The 18,641-nt window shown below is 47.2% G+C and overlaps 7 protein-coding genes across 7 annotated transcripts; 5 read left to right on the top strand and 2 right to left on the bottom strand.

The window, feature by feature from the left end:
- Positions 1–25: 25 nt before the first annotated feature.
- On the bottom strand, positions 26–1,577 carry MGYG_04089 (phosphotransferase enzyme family protein; the record flags this gene model as incomplete). Its single annotated transcript, XM_003173868.1, has 3 exons — positions 26–698; positions 798–1,026; positions 1,091–1,577. The coding sequence occupies 3 exons, from the start codon at positions 1,575–1,577 to the stop codon at positions 26–28; spliced, it is 1,389 nt and encodes a 462-aa protein (XP_003173916.1).
- Positions 1,578–2,874: 1,297 nt separating this feature from the next.
- MGYG_04088 (hypothetical protein) lies at positions 2,875–3,921 on the top strand (the record flags this gene model as incomplete). The annotated part of the gene is made up of 1 exon (XM_003173867.1): positions 2,875–3,921. The coding sequence occupies one exon, from the start codon at positions 2,875–2,877 to the stop codon at positions 3,919–3,921; it is 1,047 nt and encodes a 348-aa protein (XP_003173915.1).
- Positions 3,922–4,012: 91 nt separating this feature from the next.
- MGYG_04087 (hypothetical protein) lies at positions 4,013–6,089 on the bottom strand (the record flags this gene model as incomplete). The annotated part of the gene is made up of 2 exons (XM_003173866.1): positions 4,013–5,991; positions 6,044–6,089. The coding sequence occupies 2 exons, from the start codon at positions 6,087–6,089 to the stop codon at positions 4,013–4,015; spliced, it is 2,025 nt and encodes a 674-aa protein (XP_003173914.1).
- A 734-nt stretch (positions 6,090–6,823) lies between these two features.
- MGYG_04086 (hypothetical protein) lies at positions 6,824–8,474 on the top strand (the record flags this gene model as incomplete). The annotated part of the gene is made up of 2 exons (XM_003173865.1): positions 6,824–7,979; positions 8,050–8,474. 2 exons carry the CDS (start codon positions 6,824–6,826, stop codon positions 8,472–8,474), a joined length of 1,581 nt encoding a protein of 526 aa, XP_003173913.1.
- Positions 8,475–10,040: 1,566 nt separating this feature from the next.
- On the top strand, positions 10,041–11,434 carry MGYG_04085 (hypothetical protein; the record flags this gene model as incomplete). Its single annotated transcript, XM_003173864.1, has 2 exons — positions 10,041–10,073; positions 10,136–11,434. The coding sequence occupies 2 exons, from the start codon at positions 10,041–10,043 to the stop codon at positions 11,432–11,434; spliced, it is 1,332 nt and encodes a 443-aa protein (XP_003173912.1).
- A 492-nt stretch (positions 11,435–11,926) lies between these two features.
- On the top strand, positions 11,927–13,134 carry MGYG_04084 (aflatoxin B1 aldehyde reductase member 2; the record flags this gene model as incomplete). Its single annotated transcript, XM_003173863.1, has 3 exons — positions 11,927–11,959; positions 12,049–12,550; positions 12,650–13,134. The coding sequence occupies 3 exons, from the start codon at positions 11,927–11,929 to the stop codon at positions 13,132–13,134; spliced, it is 1,020 nt and encodes a 339-aa protein (XP_003173911.1).
- Positions 13,135–14,224: 1,090 nt separating this feature from the next.
- MGYG_04083 (leptomycin B resistance protein pmd1) lies at positions 14,225–18,294 on the top strand (the record flags this gene model as incomplete). The annotated part of the gene is made up of 4 exons (XM_003173862.1): positions 14,225–14,476; positions 14,538–15,645; positions 15,715–16,570; positions 16,638–18,294. 4 exons carry the CDS (start codon positions 14,225–14,227, stop codon positions 18,292–18,294), a joined length of 3,873 nt encoding a protein of 1,290 aa, XP_003173910.1.
- Positions 18,295–18,641: the final 347 nt, after the last annotated feature.

Below are 18,641 nucleotides of genomic sequence, written 5' to 3'. Positions count from 1 at the left end.
TCCATATTTAAGTGCAGGCGGCATGTCAGTCAATCTCCTCGTGGTCATCAAACGGCCAGCCCTTGTTGATCAGTACAATGTCAATGTCTTCTTGGTCTCCTTCTGCCTTGCTGAGCATATCCTGCTTCAGGCCCTGTATCACCTTCATTGCAGACTCATAGTTCCCGTCGCTAACCCAGCCGTCTTCGCTGATGCATAGTTCATCCCGCCAATGGTTCACGACGGCATTGAAACAGAGCCACATCTCTTCCTGCTTTAGAAACTCGTTGATCTCCGATATGTTGAACTTTACAGGACATTCGATTCCCTTTGTTTCAGGCAGCTGGTCCCAGTAATCGGCCATACGAATCAAGGCGCCCTTCAAGGTGATTGTATTTCCGCTCCACTGGCGGCCTGCTCTGTCTACCAGATGTTTCCGTGGGTTCAACAGGGGATCCCTTAAGGCGTGGAGATGCAGTTTGTTGAACACGCCTGTATATATACGGTAGTAGTGAAACATCAGCATACGGCGATAGAGCTCATCTGCTTCAGCTTTCTCATCGCCCTCTAAGCTATCATACTCGGGCGGCAGAGTGGGCTCTTTTAGATCGAGTGGCTCATCGGTGTCAGGGTTCTCAAAAGCTCGAGGATAACCAGCGGCAAGGAGACTTGGCTGTATAATCGTATGTTGCCAATCAATTAAACGGGTGATCTCACAGCTTTCAGGATCGATGAATATGTTAGTTATTCGGGTTTAGATCTGTGGATGTATGAGCATTTTGTGAAAAAAAAGGAGATATACTGTAATAGGTATTCACGAAGCAGGATGTCTGAGAGTTGGGCTGTTTAGTTCCGAGCCCTCTCTAGGAAGAAGGTATGGGGTTAATGCCAGATATTTGCTCAACAGGTCAACATATCTGTCTGGACTTTGCTTGCCAGTGAGCACGTCATTGTGGGGGAAACGAAGTTCAAGTGGTTTTCCGTATTGTTGAGTCCACTTCATCTCCTTGTCTGCGATTGATCGGAGGTAGCTCGTAGAATCGTTCCCTATCGAGGGTCAGAAGTCAGGTCAGAAGCTGCTTTGATATACCGGGCGGGGGACAGTACTTACATGGTCCCCGCGATATGTCAAGTCCTGCGCGTTTCCCATACCAGAACATATAATCGGCAATTGGGCCAATGCAGAACTTGTCAGAAATATCCTGTCCATGCTCTTGGCCCTGACAGCTTACGGCCTGCAACGGTGCTTGAAGCTCAGCTGGTATATCCGACTTGAAATGAACACTGCCAATTGAGCTGAAGGGTAGAGAGAAGAGGGTCTTTTCGATCTCCACAAAACTAGAAGCTAACTTATGCCTCTGTTGTTTTGTCATTGAAACCCATTGTTCCTTTACCTGGACCCCCTGGGCTTTCTCCATGATTATATACTCAACTCCAGCAGGTTTGTCAGTAGAGGCAGAGTATCCAAGCACCTTTGGTACAGGCATGCTCTTCATCCGCAATAGCTCCAATGTCGCTGCCTCACTTGCCGTTGCATAATATTTCGGGAGAGCAACGCGGTAGGGCATTTTGGCAATTGCTTGGAAACCATCCTCCATGGTAAGAAGGAAGACGCGATTGAAACCCCCCTCTGCATGCTTAGTTATATCTATCACTTGCCCATTGTTTATGTGCTTTGCAGCAAGTTGCTTGAAAGCTTCAACGTCAAACCTGATGTAGCGCTCATTCTTCCTAAGGGCTTCATTGAAAGCATATCTGCCGGATGTGTACGTAAAAAGGTCGTCATGCACATGGGTGCCTAATAATGATATGTTATTAGAGAATGAAGTGCTTGATAAAAGATCAGCATGTACATATTCATTGCTCGAAGATAGCTCTGGAGATGCTAGCGTAACGTCTTGCTTCTGGGGGGGAACTTCAAAAAGTTGGAGGGGTCGGCTGCGAACAGCATCTGGGGGTGGGAAAAAGAAGGAAAGATAAGGGGAGTTACTGTCAACTCCCTCTTCCTAAAGAGCAGCTAGCGATAAAATAAATCAACCAATGAGGCTCATAAGTATCACAGTTTTTACTGTGTTCAGAACAACAGAATCCAATTGACAGTCAGCCCCTTGTCACAGGTTGCCTTGGAGGTTGATATATCACTAATCCATGTAGCCAAAAAAGGCTATAATACGTTGACTCGTAATGATTTTGATGTAATCTATCTTATTAGGCATATTGAATTCAAATCTTCTCGTTGTTTGATCGACCGATTTTACAATATTAGCGCTCCTTACCAATGAATACAGAGAAATGAAAGATATTATACAGCATTAGTTATTAGGGAAGACAACCTTTACTTGAACTCGCGAGTTACACGCTTAACGCTATGAAAAAGTTTTTTATATCTAGCTTTTAAGGGCGTCTCTTGTTTTAACTCGAGGCTACCAAAACAACCTTTCGGTACTTACTAAGTTAAGTTAAGGTTAGAGGCGTCGCTAGATAAGATTAAGTTAAGTTTTCCTTCTCCATAGTTAGTTACCTGTCACTGGCTCAGTTAACTAGTTAATGAGGCCGCAGTTGTCAAGGCATCGTTTCTATTTCACACTAGAGATTATTTCACTCTCATTCTCTGGCCACATTCTCCCTCCTGATCATGGAGGATTATAGAAAAGCTCCATGTCGTATGTTTTCGGCGGCACTTATATCCGATGCAAGTATCCCGGCATGCGCCTAGCCCTTTTCACCGCAACATATACAGTTAACGAAACATTCGCCCTCGCCGAACTCGGAGTATGCTGCCTAATTTGGGTGCAAAATATATGGCCACGCCATTCTACTATTTCCGGTGACATGTTTAGTGGTCTCATGATTCTCTGGTCGATGATATCATATCTTACGAAATTTTACTCCAACATGTCGATCCAGCATCCGCGGCATACCCCAAGTTGCAGCATAACCCAAGCGGCCTGCCTTACCATGCTTCCAAACGAATTGATCCTGCTCATTTCAAACGACCTAACGAGGAAACAGGATTTAAACTCATTTTTGCGATGCAACCACCGGTTCTACAACCTGTTAAACCAACAATTATACCGGCTCGATGCGCAGTCACCTAGAAACGACGCCATATGGTGGGCCGTGAAAACTGCAGACGTTGAACTAGCAAAACGCGCCATCGACGCGGGTTCGGACCCTAACAAGAAGTGCGAATCAGGTGGATGGGTACGCCACCGTCCATTATACGTAGCAGTGTTCCAAGCTAAGAATACGCACAAAAGGAAATTCGTTCATGAGGGCGAAGCGCCAGACTTCCTACAGAAAAACGACCATCTTATTCGATATTTAGTTTCACGGAATGCTGACGTGAATTGCTTGGATAACTATGAAAAGTCACCTCTGAGGTTGGCGGTTTTCAACGGGGAAATAACTTCCGTTCGGGTATTTCTTGATAATGGCGGTGATGCAACAATGCAGGACTACCACGGCCACGGATTAGCAAACCTCGTGGTCGGCCGTGCCCAGTCAGACGGCCCAAATGGTCTCATATACTTAGAGATACTGAAACTTTTGCTTGAGTCCGGTCTCAATCCGAAAAATGGAGGTCGGGACAAGTTCACACCTTTGCATCAGCAGATGAGCGCTGTTGGAGGCAAAATAAGGAGAGAGAACCGGACTGGGTGCAGAACTTTGAGTGAGGAGAGGGTGGAAGACGTTCTTAAGCTCCTCCTCAAGTATGGAGCTGATATTGATGCGCAGGATGAGTTCGGCCAGACACCTCTATCGCTTGCTCTACTATGTTTGCCACGAGAGCCCATTTGCCTTAAATTGCTTCTCCAGTGCGGAGCTGACACCTCTCTCTTTACTTTGCCCCCCGCTGGGGAAAAACGGGACGCCGCTATCAAAGCATGCCATGAAGTCTCACAAAAGACTGGCAGGATATTTGAATTTCTCACTGAATAGAGTCTGCTATCATTGCAAGGAACCGCCGGAGCGGGATTGATTAACTATCTACCGAGTAAGTAAATCTACCTAGCTATTTAGTCTGTGGGAGTCATGGCTGGGCGACTTCGAATTTGGTCTCTGTCCGGATGTCTTCCGCAAGCCCCAGGACATGCGCGCGACTCTCATACGAAAAGACCAAATAGTATGCAATCCAGTTAAGCAGCCCTGAGCTGGGATCCTTAACCGTGTCTCCCCTCTGGAAGAAACAGTGGCTCCTTGAGACGTGTCTTGTCAAGTCCGGGCGTCGTTTTCGGAGGTCAGCACACACATCGTCAGACCCAAATATGCCTCCCTTTACCACCGGGATGAACACAATCGCACTCCAGTACTGTGCCCCATTGCCTACTTTCCCATGTCCGAATGGGACCGCGAGGTTTGCCGCTGCCGCCTTGTCCTGAAGTGCAAAGCAAAGAGATACCCCGATGTAGTCTACCCCGTAGACATGCGCAGACGCTAGCAGCGCCTGCACACCTGGCGGCCGAGGGTTGATCTCGATAAGCCATGCTTCTGGCGTTGCAGCAAGCTTTACTGACGTCTTCTTTGGCCTCAGGTCGACGAGCCCGCTGCTCTCATCTTTGCGGAACTCCATCCTAGACTCCTTCATCCGGGCTTCGAGGTGGAAAAATCCGTCGTTGAACCCGAGCCTTACAAGGCTTTGGTGCAATGAGCTCTTCAGAACTTCTGTCTCACTGTCAGGGAGCGCAGAAGGCAGGATATTGGCAGTTTCGATAAAAGTCTTCAAGGCCGTATCCCCCTCGCCATCTGCGTCTTTTGGGAAATCATCGCTTGCTTCGAAAAAGACAACTTTACCGTCTACCAAGATGAAGTTGGCATCAACCTCAGGGCCGTTGCAGTATTCTTCAATAACAACGTCGTTGCCATGTCTATCATAGTCAATTTTGTGGACTGCTTCCTTGAGCTCAGCCAAGTTATCGACACGGAAGACGCCTTCGGAACCCCAGCCGCTGCACGGCTTGACTATGAGTGGATAATTCAGGGTCGTATCTTGAATTATTTTAGCCACTTCATCAGGGCTTGAAGCACGGTAGGCGGGGCGTCCTTCCGCGATGCTTGTCTTGAATTTATCAGTCGCAATTGCATATGCTTCCGGACTCGTTGTGGTCAATCCAAGCTTCTTCGCAGCCGCCGCGACTCCAACGAACAATGGATCGAAAAACGTCACCAGTCCGTCAATTTTCAGGGCTGCCTTTTCTCTACTATATCTGTCCAATGCTTCGACAATCCTATCCGGGAACCCGGCGTTGGGATTTCTATCAACGGGGAGGAAAGCTGCTCGCCAATCTGCGTATTCAGGACCTTCGAGCCAGTGTCCCGGCTTATCAAGGACGACTACTGATATATTCAATGCTTTTGCAGCCATGTATAAGTTTCGTCCCGTTTCCGGACTCTTGCCGCCCTCCACGATGGCTATTGTCCGAGCCGACCTCTCTGCCTTCATAAGCCAGGAGAACGAGAGGCGATTTTCCAGCTCTTGATCCAGAGTCTTGAAAGTCGATTCAACATTGCAACATGGCTCCAGAAGGATACCCGCGCATGAAGCTGCAAATAAGCCTGTCAACTGGCAAGAGCTTGAAAGAAGTGAATCCCTTGAATGATGCGTGAACCGGCGATTAGGCTCACAAAAAGATGCGATGGAGGTAACAAACGGGCAGTCGAGCAGTCGTAAATTAAAAATATCCGAGCGGAGTATGAAGCCTTCTCGCCGCGGGATGAGTAACCTCAGCGCCTGGTGATGGTCCTTGGGAGCTGAAACGCAACTTTTCAACGAAGAAGATAGAAAGTTCAAGGCAGCATTTCCGGAATCTCTAAACATTTCTATTGTAATTTTTTCCAGGTCCCCGGACGAGGGTATCACGACAGAGATTTGTGGCCTCTGTCCCTTGCTGCTAGCTTCAGACCAAAGTCCGCCAGGCAGTTTGGTACATCTCACTGTAATGTCGACTGAATCCACATAGCTGCTTTCAGAAACAGAGTGTCTTTGACCATCCCACGAACATTCAAAATGGCCTAGGTGCACAGTGTTAGTGAGACGTATACGGAAATAGATGTAGGTACGTACATTTTTCTGCACCCAAGGTTGCAACAAGTTCAATCTTCATGGCCATTGTGTTTGAGTAGTGAAATCAGGCTGTTAAGTGAGGGTATGGTAATTGGAAGTTGGAGATGTTGAGATAGGTTGTATAGGGAATGCTGATGCGCCGTTTTACTGCAGTTTCAATAACTAGAACCTCAGTCGGCGTTGACCTGCTTACAGATACAGGGGAGAAAAATGAGAAATGAATGCCCCGAAATGTGGGCGACCCAGCAGTACTCAGATATTTCAGATGGAAATATCCTGTCGGGGAAACCCCCTATTTATAAACCCCCCGTGGGGCATCTTCCAATGGACCCTCCGGCTAGAAATATTTATTACCTTTTATAGCGTTAATGCATAATGCCTGTAAAGCTGGTTTATTATAGAGAACCGAGTTATTACATGGATTATTCTGAGTATGCCACCCTTGACTAGGATGGCTCGTCTACATCCTGCATATACTACGTGTGCTATTGATGACAGGAATAGCTCCATTAACTACGGATGACTTTATGGAACCAGCGAAGTTGTAGCCAGTCAACAAAAATGCACCTATATATTGTTGGTACCATCACACTGAAACCGACTAAACAGAATATACGATACGGCATACAAGCTATATATCTTCAAATGACCGCAAGGCATATAAAATAAATAGATGACGGCCGCCGACTGTCTGCTGAAGATTCACAACCGTGATTCGTACTATCAACGTTCATTTTCTTGCACATCCCATTGTCACAATTGAACACCCATTTAACCAATATGGACAATTCCAAATCCTTCGTTATATCCTATGCCCTCTTCGCTGCATTAGCCGTTGCTATTTTGCACTTGGTGTACAAACGGATCAGACTCAGCATCGAACGTAGCAAGTTCAAGAAGGCATACAACTGTCAGCCGGTACCCAAGTACCCGCATAAGGATCCTATCTTTGGCTATGACTACTGGAGTGCCCTCAACAAAGCTGCCGAATCACAAACTCTCCTCGAATGGATCCGCAAGCAATATCAACAACACGGAAATACCTACTATGCGCGCCTGCACACCACCAATGTAATCAGCACCTGCGACCCCGAAAACCTCAAGGCAATGCACTCGACCAATTTCAAAGATTTCGCCATCGATGCTCGCAGAAAGCTGGCATTCATCCCCTTATTAGGGGCTCATAGCGTCCTGCTTGCAAACGGACCGGTATGGGAGCATAAACGAGCCATGCTAAAGCCTAGCTTTAGCCGAGATCAGTACACCAACCTGCCTCTATTTGAACGCCATGTCCGCCACCTTATCCAAGCAGTCAAAAGAGAGGGCGCAGGGGGAAAGCAGATAGACCTTGCAGATTTCTTCCTTTGCCTGACAGTTGATATCACATCAGAACTGATGTACGGAACTTCAATTGGCCTCCTTCTCAGCGACAACAAGGATCTCGTGCATGATATGACACAGGCTGCTGAGGGTGGACATGCTCGCTGGCTGCTTGTCATCCTTGCAAAGATTATCGGGAACTCCACCTTCACAAACTCCGTTAGCAGTGTACGGAAATTCATGGAACGATTTGTTGATGAGGCTATAGCCTACCGTAATTCCACGAGCACCAACGATCTTCTGTCAAAGTCACCCCGAGCCAAATCCGAGCCTGAGGACGTATCCGAATCGCCGGAAACATCAGATAGGGTAATTTACCTCAGGAAGCTAGCCCTGGCAACCTCTGATAGAGAAGCCCTTATGGACGAGTTGACAACTATTCTGTTCGCCGGTAGAGACACAACTGCTGCCCTTCTGACCAACTTGTTCTTCTTACTCTCTCGACGCCCTGACGTCTATGCTAAGCTTCGAGCTGAAATTGGGACACTGGGTGGTCGTAAACCAACGTTCAAAGAACTCAAAAGCCTGACATACTTGCAAAACTGTCTGAGCGAAGGTATGTGGTATCCCCGACTCGCAGATCCGGTATTTTGAGTAGGATGCAAAATGAATGCTGACCATTGCAGCACTCCGCCTACATCCTGTCATTCCAATCAACACTCGGATGGCCATTGCTGACACTGTCCTCCCTTCTGGTGGCGGTATCTCTGGCAAATCACCCATCTTCGTGTCTGCCGGAACTAATATCGCCTTTCACGTCACCGCCTTGCATCGACGTAAGGATCTCTGGGGGGAAGACGCCGACGAATTCCGCCCTGAAAGATGGGAGCAGATAAAAGGCCAGGGGGCATGGATGTATCAGCCGTTCGGTGGAGGGCCCAGGAACTGCCCTGGCCAGCACCTGAGCCTGACCGAGGCAGCATACACAACCATGAGGCTTGTAGAAGAGTTCTCTCGCATAGAGAGCCGAGATGATCAACCTTGGACGGAGCGCATTGCCTTGACATGTACAAATGCGAATGGCGCAAGAGTTGCGTTGGTAGATGCATAATAGATGCTGTACCCTTGGGTAACTCGGTAGTTTTGCTAAACTAGTATACATAGAGTAGTTAGTTAATTACTATTGGACGTGTCTCATTTGTCTTGATGTGCCAAGCTTTTGTTCCGGGAACCTTATTAACGCCCTATGTAAAAGTTGACATAAATTTGTTTAGCCGGGATAGGAAACTGTCATTATGACCCATGGCTACACTTTGCCATTGAATGATTTGTTGCACTATTGTCCGACCGGAAACCTCCTTCCAGGGTGCCTGATGCCCTGCATGTATAACAGATTCATTAGTTAGGCGTACTTAGTTTCTAAATATGCATGCGGGATGAGGTGGAGTACTTTACCCGGGTTAACTTATGTACCGTCAAAAAAGAGGATCACTATCCGCATCATTCGCTGCTGCTAAACAGTTAACTAAGCAGCATTGCTTTTTAATTAAGCACTAGTTAACTATAGTTAACTAACTAGGAACGTTATTTTCTTATCGACGTGGGGTGGCACATGCAGTCAGGGCCACCAACTTGTACTCTGGTCTTTTGTTAAGCCTGAGCGATGAACATATGAACATATCCTTGACGCACCTTTATTACGGCTCCTAGTTACCCGTCCCGGAATCCCGACCTATATAAGTACCCAGTTAACTAACTAGTTAAATTAGCCTTGCAGCGGCGAGATAGCAAGCGGCTATCAAAATCCGCCACGCGACCAAAGGAGTTGAGCCTGCCTGGGGAGTGGGTACTGGGGTTGTCCTGAAGAGCGGCCTGCCTCGTATCTAAATACCTAAGTGTAGTTATTGATGACAACTGGTAACTGGGCGGTCAAGGCAGTCAGTTGGATATTGCTCTCAATATCGCCTCGGCTATTAGGTAGCTATGGCCTACCTATGTATACTCCGTACAACATGGCTCACTGTCTCCCGCGGCCCACATAGCTAGAGCAAGAACATGTAGTTCCAACAGCTATCTATAGGGTCTAGAGGCTGCCAGCAGGTTGGCCGGGATAACTATCTCAACCAAGATAGGTTCCGAGGAGAGGGCCCCTTGTCTGCTCTTGGAGCTGGCCCTTTGCCAGATACTACGTTCCGTATATGCAAAGAAACAGTTACGTGGTTATGGGTACGCTTCAACATCTGTGATAGCGACTTTACCCGCTCCAGAATCTCGGGTGAAATGTCTGAGACCCATGGTATCCCCGCTGTGGCCTTGCTTCACATTTCTCTGCTGGGCCTCACGGTTCTTTGCAGCCTTGAGATAGCAGTGATAAAAAACCGAACCCCCATCTCAGAAATGTATGAATGGATATTTCCCTCTCATCAGAATATCATTACTTTTCTCAAAAATCTGCTACTTATAACTACATTCTATTTGACACGTCCATACGGAGAATCACTACGGAAACATGTTGTCTTTTGAGCCACGAGGAAAGCTTGTCGAAGAAAGCTTCTCAAAGGTACCTAGCCAACCTCTACCCTTCCCACTCTCCTGGGAAACTCTCCCTCCAACAAGCTTGGGCAGCCCCTGAACCTTTTTGCTTGGGCTTAAATAACTATTAGTTATATAATCGAAAATGCGGAAGGTCTTGGTTTTCATGGATGCTAACGTTATTTATTTCATAAGCGAACCGATGATGCCATTGCTTATTGCCTGCCATATCTCTCAAAGGAAGCACCATCTGCCTGGGAAAATGTTTCCAGATGGCTGCCTGCTCGAAATGAGAACTACACCTTCTGGTGGCTGAAGACTGGCCCACAGCTTGCTGCTTTGCTTCTCCAGTCAGGCTATAGTATTCATCAACAATACGAGGCCTTGCTCTTTCATTACCATGTTGTGGTTCCTTGCCTCGGCCGTCGCCCGATATCAGTTGTACCGTCAATGGGGCCAACTCCTGAATGGAAGTCATTTATGACTGACGACTTCAGTCCCATTGAATATAGCTGGAAATGGGATACGGGTGATGAAAGCTCGGGGCCCGTTATAAGATACGGCATTGAAGCAATCGGACCCTACGCTGGCACAGCACTGGATCCGTTAAACCAGACTTTGACGAAGGAACTTCTGTACCAGCTAAGCCAAGCAATCCCAGGCATCGATACGACTTGGTTTCACCATTTTGCCACCGTCTTGTACGGTTCGGAGCAACCAGAACTCACCCCAGAAAGGCACGAGACGTTGGACATCCAAGCGCCCCCGCGCTCATCAATGTTCCTTGCATTCGAGCTCCTTAAGGGACAACTCGCTGTGAAGGCATATTTTATCCCTCCCAACCCCACAAAAATGAGTGAAGCTAAAGCCGACGTGCTGGGCCGGCTCTCAAGAGTCACCCAAAGCCTAAGTGTTCCGGCAACTGCTCAGGGGGAGGCATCACAATGGGTGGCACTGGACGAAATGGTATCGTTTATGGATACAAGTGAACATGGGAAAAATCTAATCCCATTCATGATAGGTATCGATTGTGTGAGAGACTCGAAATCGCGGCTAAAAGTCTACGTCCGCTCGTCTGACACTAGCTTTGACTCCGTGGTTCAGGTCCTTACCATGGGTGGGAGACGTCAAGGAGTTGACAAGAGTATAACGGACCTAAAAGAGCTATGGCGTCTCACTCTGGGGCTTCCAGCGGACTTTTCAACATCGGAGAACTTGTCACCGCTAGAACATGCGACGGGTGGAATGTGCTACTTCTTTGATATCCAGCCAGGCATCGCCCTCCCGGACATCAAAATGTACATTCCCGTTCGGCACTATGGACAGTCTGACTTGGAAATAGCATATGGACTGAGAAAATTCCTGCAAACCCGCGGGCGAGGAGCATACGTGGAGGGATATCTCAAGTCTCTGGAGGAGTTTGCCCCATTTGATCGCCTCCAAACGTCTTGTGGCATACAGACGTATATTTCATGCGCATTCCAGAAAAAGGGTCTCAGCATCACTAGCTACTTGAGCCCAAACATCTACCAGGGTTAATTGATTGGGTAGTCGTATGGAGAAGTTGCATCGGAAGTTGTTAGAAGATTTGCCGAACAAGGAAAGTGCCCCGTAGCCAGTTCAATATGCAACGTGATATGTAACTAGCAGACAGCTCCAGCTATAGTTGAATATAATCACCAGGATGCTATATTCACGTTCACACCTGCCTTTCATCCGAGGTCTTCAGCCCTTAAAAATAAAAAAAAAGCTGCCTGGAAAACCATTCCCCTGCCATGCATTGTATGTGCATTTCCACTATTCAAATAATGGATGTAGGGGCCGGCCCACCCATGGAGGGCGGAGTAGCCAGCATAACTCATCCCTTGACCGCTAGGTCTTGAGATAGGAAAAAAATTCGCGCAGGACAAGGACTTCCCACGACAGAGAAGTAATATATAATCCATAGCATGTTCTTAGTCGTAACTTTTCCTAGTTACCCAGCACGCAGTTTCCATAGACATTACCAGATAGCGACCATTTATCACAAACATGTCTGTCTCAGCACAGCCACCAAAGCGCAGGGTATGTCGCGAAGGATGGGATCACCAATCCGAAAATTTTCCATTATAATGTTTATAAAACTGACCACATCCTATCATCACAACATATAGGTAATCCTTGGCCTGATGACCTTTGGCACAGATGCATCGGTGGGAGCTAGGGTAACTTCCCTCGATGAATTCAACAAGTGCCTCTCCCTCTTCCATTCATATGGACATGGTGAGCTTGATACGGCACGGGTATACTGTCGAGGTTCTCAAGAAGCCTTCACGGCCAAGACGAGATTCCAGGAGCTTGGACTGAGTATCGCAACCAAAGTCTACCCTAATAATGTGGGCGACCATAAGCCAGAGGCTCTCAGGGAAACGTTCAAAAAATCTCTTCTAGAGCTTCAAGTGGGCTCGGTTGACGTATTCTACCTGCATGCTGCCGACCGAACGACCCCTTTTGCAGAGACGCTCGCGGAATGCGACAAGTTGCATAGGGAAGGCCTTTTCCAAAGACTTGGACTCAGCAATTTTGCTGCATTCGAGGTGGCTGAAATCGTGAGATTATGTCGAGAGAACGGATGGGTTTCTCCCTCTATCTATCAGGGGAAATATAATGCACTACGTAAGTACATTCTCTTCCTCCTAGTCTTTGAGTTGCATGTCTACGTCAGGCTGGATCGTGTCCGGAAGGGTCGAAACCGTGTTCTAACGCTGATAACAGATCGATCCCTTGAAAAGGAGCTGATACCAGCATGTCGACGTTATGGAATCGATGTAGTAGTATATAACCCACTCGCTGCTGGATTGTTCTCGGGCAAGTATAAAAACGCTGAAGTACCAAATGAAGGGCGTTTCAGCGGCCCAGAAAACAGCTTGGGAAGCCTTTATCGAGCACGCTACTTCAAGGATGCCACCTTCGAAGCTCTGCGTATCATTGAGCCTGCAGCGACAAAACACGGCCTTAGTCTGCTGGAGGTTGCGTTCAGGTGGATTGTGCATCATTCGGCTCTGAATATATCTGACGGAGGCCGCGATGGAGTTGTCATTGGTGTTGCTAGCTGTGAACAACTAGAAGGCAACCTGAAAGACTTGGAAAAGGGGCCGCTGCCTCATGAAGTGATAGAGGCATTAGATGCGGCATGGGCCGTTACAGCAGCAACTGAAGCAAACTACTGGCATGGTAAGCTAGAGTATGCCTACTCCTAGTGATTGAAGTCGTGTAGTTAGATAAATGTCTTAAGAGAAGTCATCCCCATCACATTCATGCCAAAATGGAGATGAAGAGCCAAGAAGATACTTTTCCTCTATAACCACTAGTTAATGATACAATAACTGGTTAGTTATAACCTAGTGGTTATCCTTGCATTAACTTAGGTAGTTAACGTACGGAGTCTCCGTATAACTGTGTCAAATATATCCGCCCACACGACAGCGCTGACCAGAGTATCATATGTCGCAATGTGGAATGGATGACTAACTAACTAACTAGAACGAGTTAGTTACGGCTTAGTCAGCCCCCGTCCATCCACATTACAAGCAGAGATTTCGTCCATTTACAAGTTACATCTTCAACCTCATCCCTTCCATGAGGCTCACCTTCACTGATTACGTATCTATTTACATAGCCTAGTCCGGCCTGGATTTTATCCTACGGGGCTTCCTGTGGTAAATAGACAATAATATCATGCATTAGTAACTACCTATAGGTAGTTATTAACTAACTAGTTACTGCAGTAACTAGCCAAATGATTCCTGGGGTCGAGCCGGCGTCAGCAAGGGAGACCTGGAGTTCGAAACTTATCATGACTGATATCGCATCTATAACCAACATCTTAATCATAACCATCGGAAGCTGGGGATGGTCTAAGGCCTTCTGATCTGACTTGCGAACTCTCCAGTGCTGTTAGCTATCCCGGTCGGCAGGGTTCCGATAGGCTTAGATGTACTAACGCTCCCCTGTTGGAGCTATATAACTATATCCGTTATCCTGGCCGATATCAATGCACACAGTACATATCCTCCCATGCACAAGGACAGGCAAGTACGGCACCGCCGAGATGGAGAAGACAAAATGCAAGCTCGCTCTCCAACTAACGATAGCGAGGCATGGAGTAACTGCTATTTAGCCTTGGTGCATCCCGCATCTTCCTGTACTTATTTAGTCAACTACTTATCTTTTTTATTCCCGAAAGACCAGACAAAAATTATACGGGCAGTTAGGTAAGATTGAATTTTCGTCTAACAAGCACTGACGATCCACATGAAACCTTCCTTTTACTAACAGGAATATACAGATATGTCGGCTCTCAAAACAGCTGCTGGCAGTTCACTACCCGTTCCTGTCAACAAGGGCCACTATCATAATGAAAAGCCAGAAGCGGAAGAAGAGAGTCATGATCTAGACGTTTTAGACCTACAACTGAACGGGCTGCCGAGAGTGCAAGGCACTGGTACGGTTTTTGCTTATGCAACTAAGCTTGATGTCACCATTATAGCAATCAGCTCGGTTTCTGCTATCATTGCTGGAGCCTTGAATCCACTTCTTACGGTATCTTTTCTCTTTCTTTACAATTACCAGATCCAATTTCTGTGACTAACGAGTATCTCAGGTAATCTATGGCCAACTAGTGGGAACGTTTCAGGACTTCAGCAATGGTATAATATCTAGCTCTTCTCTAAGGTCCAGCATCTCCAGATTTACGGTTTACTTCGTCTATCTTGCCATTGGCGAATTTTTCTTCGTTTACATTTCCACAGTTGGCTTCTTCTATACGGGAGAACGTTTGACACAGCGCCTTCGTCGTGCGTATCTCAGATCTGTTATTCGTCAAAACCTGGCATTCTTTGATATCCTCGGGGCGGGGGAGGTCGCAACACGTATCACTTCTGATATGAACCTCATACAAGAAGGGATCTCTGGTAAAATATCACTTACCTTAACCGCGGCGGCAACCTTTTCTACAGCATTCATCATCGCATATGTCAAGTATTGGAAGCTTGCTTTGGTTCTCACTAGTTCGGTCGCGGTGATCGCAGCTACCAATGCCATTGGCATGAAACTAGCGGTGCGTTATAGCAAGATTAGCTTGGAAAATTATAGCACGGCCGCTGTGATAGCGGAGGAGGCTATATCCTCCATCAAACACGTTACAGCATTTGGAATCCAGGAACCTCTCGCCAAACGCTACTTCTCTTACTTGCTGTTTGCCGAGAAGGCTGGTATTAAAGCTCGAGCGATAGTCGCTATTATGACAGCAACGTTCATGTGTGTCATGCACTTGACTTACGGCTTATCCCTTTGGCAAGGTTCGCGGTTCCAGGTCGCTGGTGAAGTCCCAAGCTCTAATATCATCACAATTACGATGGCCATCGTTATTGGAGCCCTGGCTGTGGGAAAGGTTGCCCCCAATGCACAAGCTTTTATTTCTAGCATTGCCGGGGCAAGTAAAGTCCTTAGTACCATTTCGCGAGGATCGCCTATTGATCCACTGAGCACGGATGGCGGTACAATTCCAGATGACGCGGTTAAAGGCGATATTATGCTCCAGGGGGTCAGCCTAGTATACCCAAATAGGGCAGATGTAACAGTCCTGAGGGATGTTAATCTACATTTACCGGCAACCCAAACAACAGCGCTTGTGGGGGCGAGCGGCTGCGGTAAAAGCAGCATAGTTGCCTTGATTGAACGGTTCTGTGAGCCCGTGAAGGGTAAAATCTGTGAGTTCATCGTATAAACTCGAATATATTATCTAGTGGTGTGTATAATTACTAACAACCCTTGTCAAGTGCTGGATGGCCAGGATATCAGGTTACTCAACGTACGCTGGTTACGCCAGCAAATATCCCTAGTCGGACAAGAACCAATCCTGTTCTCAACTACAATATTTGATAATATTCGACACGGCCTCGTAGGAGCGCCGGCCACACCCTCTGCCCTGACGGATGAAGAAATCTACTCGCAAGTTATTTCAGCATCCAAAGGTGCCAACGCTCACAGCTTCATTTTGGACTTGCCAAATGGTTATCAAACTGAGGTTGGTGAAGGCGGGCTGCAGTTATCAGGAGGCCAGAGACAGCGTATAGCTATCGCAAGAGCTTTGATTTCAAATCCGAAAATCTTACTTCTAGACGAAGCTACGAGTGCTCTAGACTCTAGAGCGGAAAAAGAAGTCCAAAATGCCCTTGAAACAGCTGCAAAGGGCCGAACTACCTTAATAATCGCCCATCGATTGTCAACTATCCGCAAGGCTGATAGAATTGTGGTTCTTGGAAAGGAAGGGCGAATACTGGAAGTGGGAAGCCATGAAACACTGATGGACTTGAATGGGATATATAAAGACCTGGTCGAGAAACAGCATTCAAGTTCCCAAGATCGTGATGTTGTGGAGTCCAAGAATAATGAGGAAGTGCAAAATAATGATGAGAAACGGCATCCACCAGCCAGCGGGCACTCAATGGTGCAAGGAAAACGCAGCAAAGATGGGAATAACGAGAACGGCGAGACATCTGAACAGGCAGAGAATGCAAACACATATACTCTTTGGGCTCTTGCAAAGGTGGTATGGAAATTGAACCATCCAGAGGCAATATACATGATTGTCGGCCTCGTCTGCGCTGCAGTTGCCGGCTTAGTTAACCCAGTGTAAGCGACATTCTTATTCTAACGCCCCTCCATGCGAAGGTATTTCTACTGACCAATTCCCATATAGCCAGTCCATTCTCTTTGCAAACTCAATAGAGACTCTCTCTCTACTTCCACCCTTTTACGATCGCCTCCGTCAACGTATTGGCTTTTGGGCCTCTATGTATCTGGTACTGGGACTTGTTGCATTCCTCGCTTGGGTAGGCCAAGGCATCAGTTTCTCTCTATCCTCTGAGCGCCTCAGCCTGCGTGCTCGCAATCTCTCCTTTCGCTCGATTCTTCGCCAGCAGGTTTCCTTCTTCCATGAAAAACAGCATTCCACGGGTGCACTTGTAGCCCTTCTCTCGACTAAGGCTACCCAGCTTGCCGGACTCTCGGGTGCTGTTCTCGGCACTATCCTCACTGCCTTTGCAACCTTGGGTGGAGGTATTATCCTCTCTCTGGTTATCGGTTGGAAACTAGCACTTGTCTGTACGGCAACAATTCCTGTTGTGCTTGGCTGCGGATGGGCACGTCTCCGTATGCTAGCGCTTTTTGAGGCCAAAGTTCGCAAGGCTCATGAAGATTCCGCAAATTATGCAGCTGAAGCTATAACTGCTATCCGCACTGTTGCATCTCTCTCACTTGAGGACCATGTACTTGCACATTATGCATCAATCCTTGCTACCACAAGCTCTAGATCCCTAAAGAGTATTCTTAAAGCAAGTACGCTTTACGCCGCAAGTCAGAGTGGTGTATTCTTAGTAGCGGCTTTGGGGTTTTGGTATGGTGGTGAACTAATCTCAACCCATGAATATTCAATGCTGCAATTCTTTATTTGTTTTGCAGCGCTAATATCAGGATCACAGTCTGTCGGCGCGGTGTTCTCATTCGCCCCTGATATTTCCAAGGCAACAAATGCGGCTGGAGAGCTAAAGGCTTTATTTGACAGAATCCCAGATATTGATACCACCATGCCCACAGGAACAAGAATCCAGAGCTGTCAAGGGTTGATAGAAATCAGGGACGTTACCTTTCGCTATCCGTCTAGGCCTGGGCAACTGGTTTTGGATAACTTAACCTTGACTGTGAGGCCTGGCTGCTTTGTGGCTCTTGTTGGCCCCAGTGGTTGTGGCAAGAGTACCGTCATCTCGCTCCTGGAGCGCTTCTTCGACCCCAGCACCGGACAGATCCTCGTGGACAGCCAGGACATCTCTACACTAAACGTCAATGACTACCGACGTCTAATATCCCTCGTTAGTCAGGAGCCAACAGTATACCAGGGCTCCATCCGAGATAATATTGTTCTAGGGTCTAGTGAAGATGTCGAAGACGATGCAATCATCCGGGTCTGCAAGGAGGCGAACATCTACGAATTTATCATGTCTCTCCCGGATGGTTTCTCGACTATAGTCGGCTCTCGAGGTACTCTTCTCTCCGGTGGCCAAAAGCAACGCCTAGCTATCGCGCGTGCACTGCTTCGAAACACCAAAATCCTCCTGCTAGACGAAGCAACGAGTGCCCTGGATGCTGACAGCGAGAAAGTTGTTCAGGAGGCATTGAACGCAGCTCGCAAAGGGAGGACGACCCTCTGCGTAGCCCATCGGCTTACAACGATAAGAGATGCTGACGAGATTTACTTTTTAGATCAAGGCAGAGTCATTGAAAGAGGGAGCCATGAGGAATTAATGTTAAGGGGCGGACAATATGCTAACCTAGTACAAATGCAGAGCTTAGAAGAGTAATGTTAACATTACTTGCGGTTAAGGGGTGAAAGATTTTCTTGTATTGTAAACCTTTGCCATCAGATATTCATATAATTGTTACATTTGAGATGAATACCATTGGGAGATGGTATTTGTGAAAATTCCGCTTCTATCACATAGATGCCTTGGTTAATCCATTGGTTATCTTTCCAGGAAAGCTTGATTAACTCTTTGTAAGACGGGAGAGAATCCGTGCTTCATGAGTTCTGTCTACTGACTCCGCAGTCGATATCTTGAGAGCAACCAGACGGCATTCTTTCCTGTTTGCCTGTCCGCGTAGACGGCGATGTGATAGATATCCAGAGCACATTGTTGCTCCTGAATCA

This window comes from Nannizzia gypsea, genomic scaffold (genome assembly GCF_000150975.2).
Source record: "Nannizzia gypsea CBS 118893 supercont1.3 genomic scaffold, whole genome shotgun sequence".
Classification (NCBI taxonomy): Eukaryota; Fungi; Ascomycota; class Eurotiomycetes; order Onygenales; family Arthrodermataceae; genus Nannizzia; species Nannizzia gypsea.
Note: the sequence above shows the minus strand (reverse complement) of the source record. Positions and strands in the feature narration are given on the sequence as shown.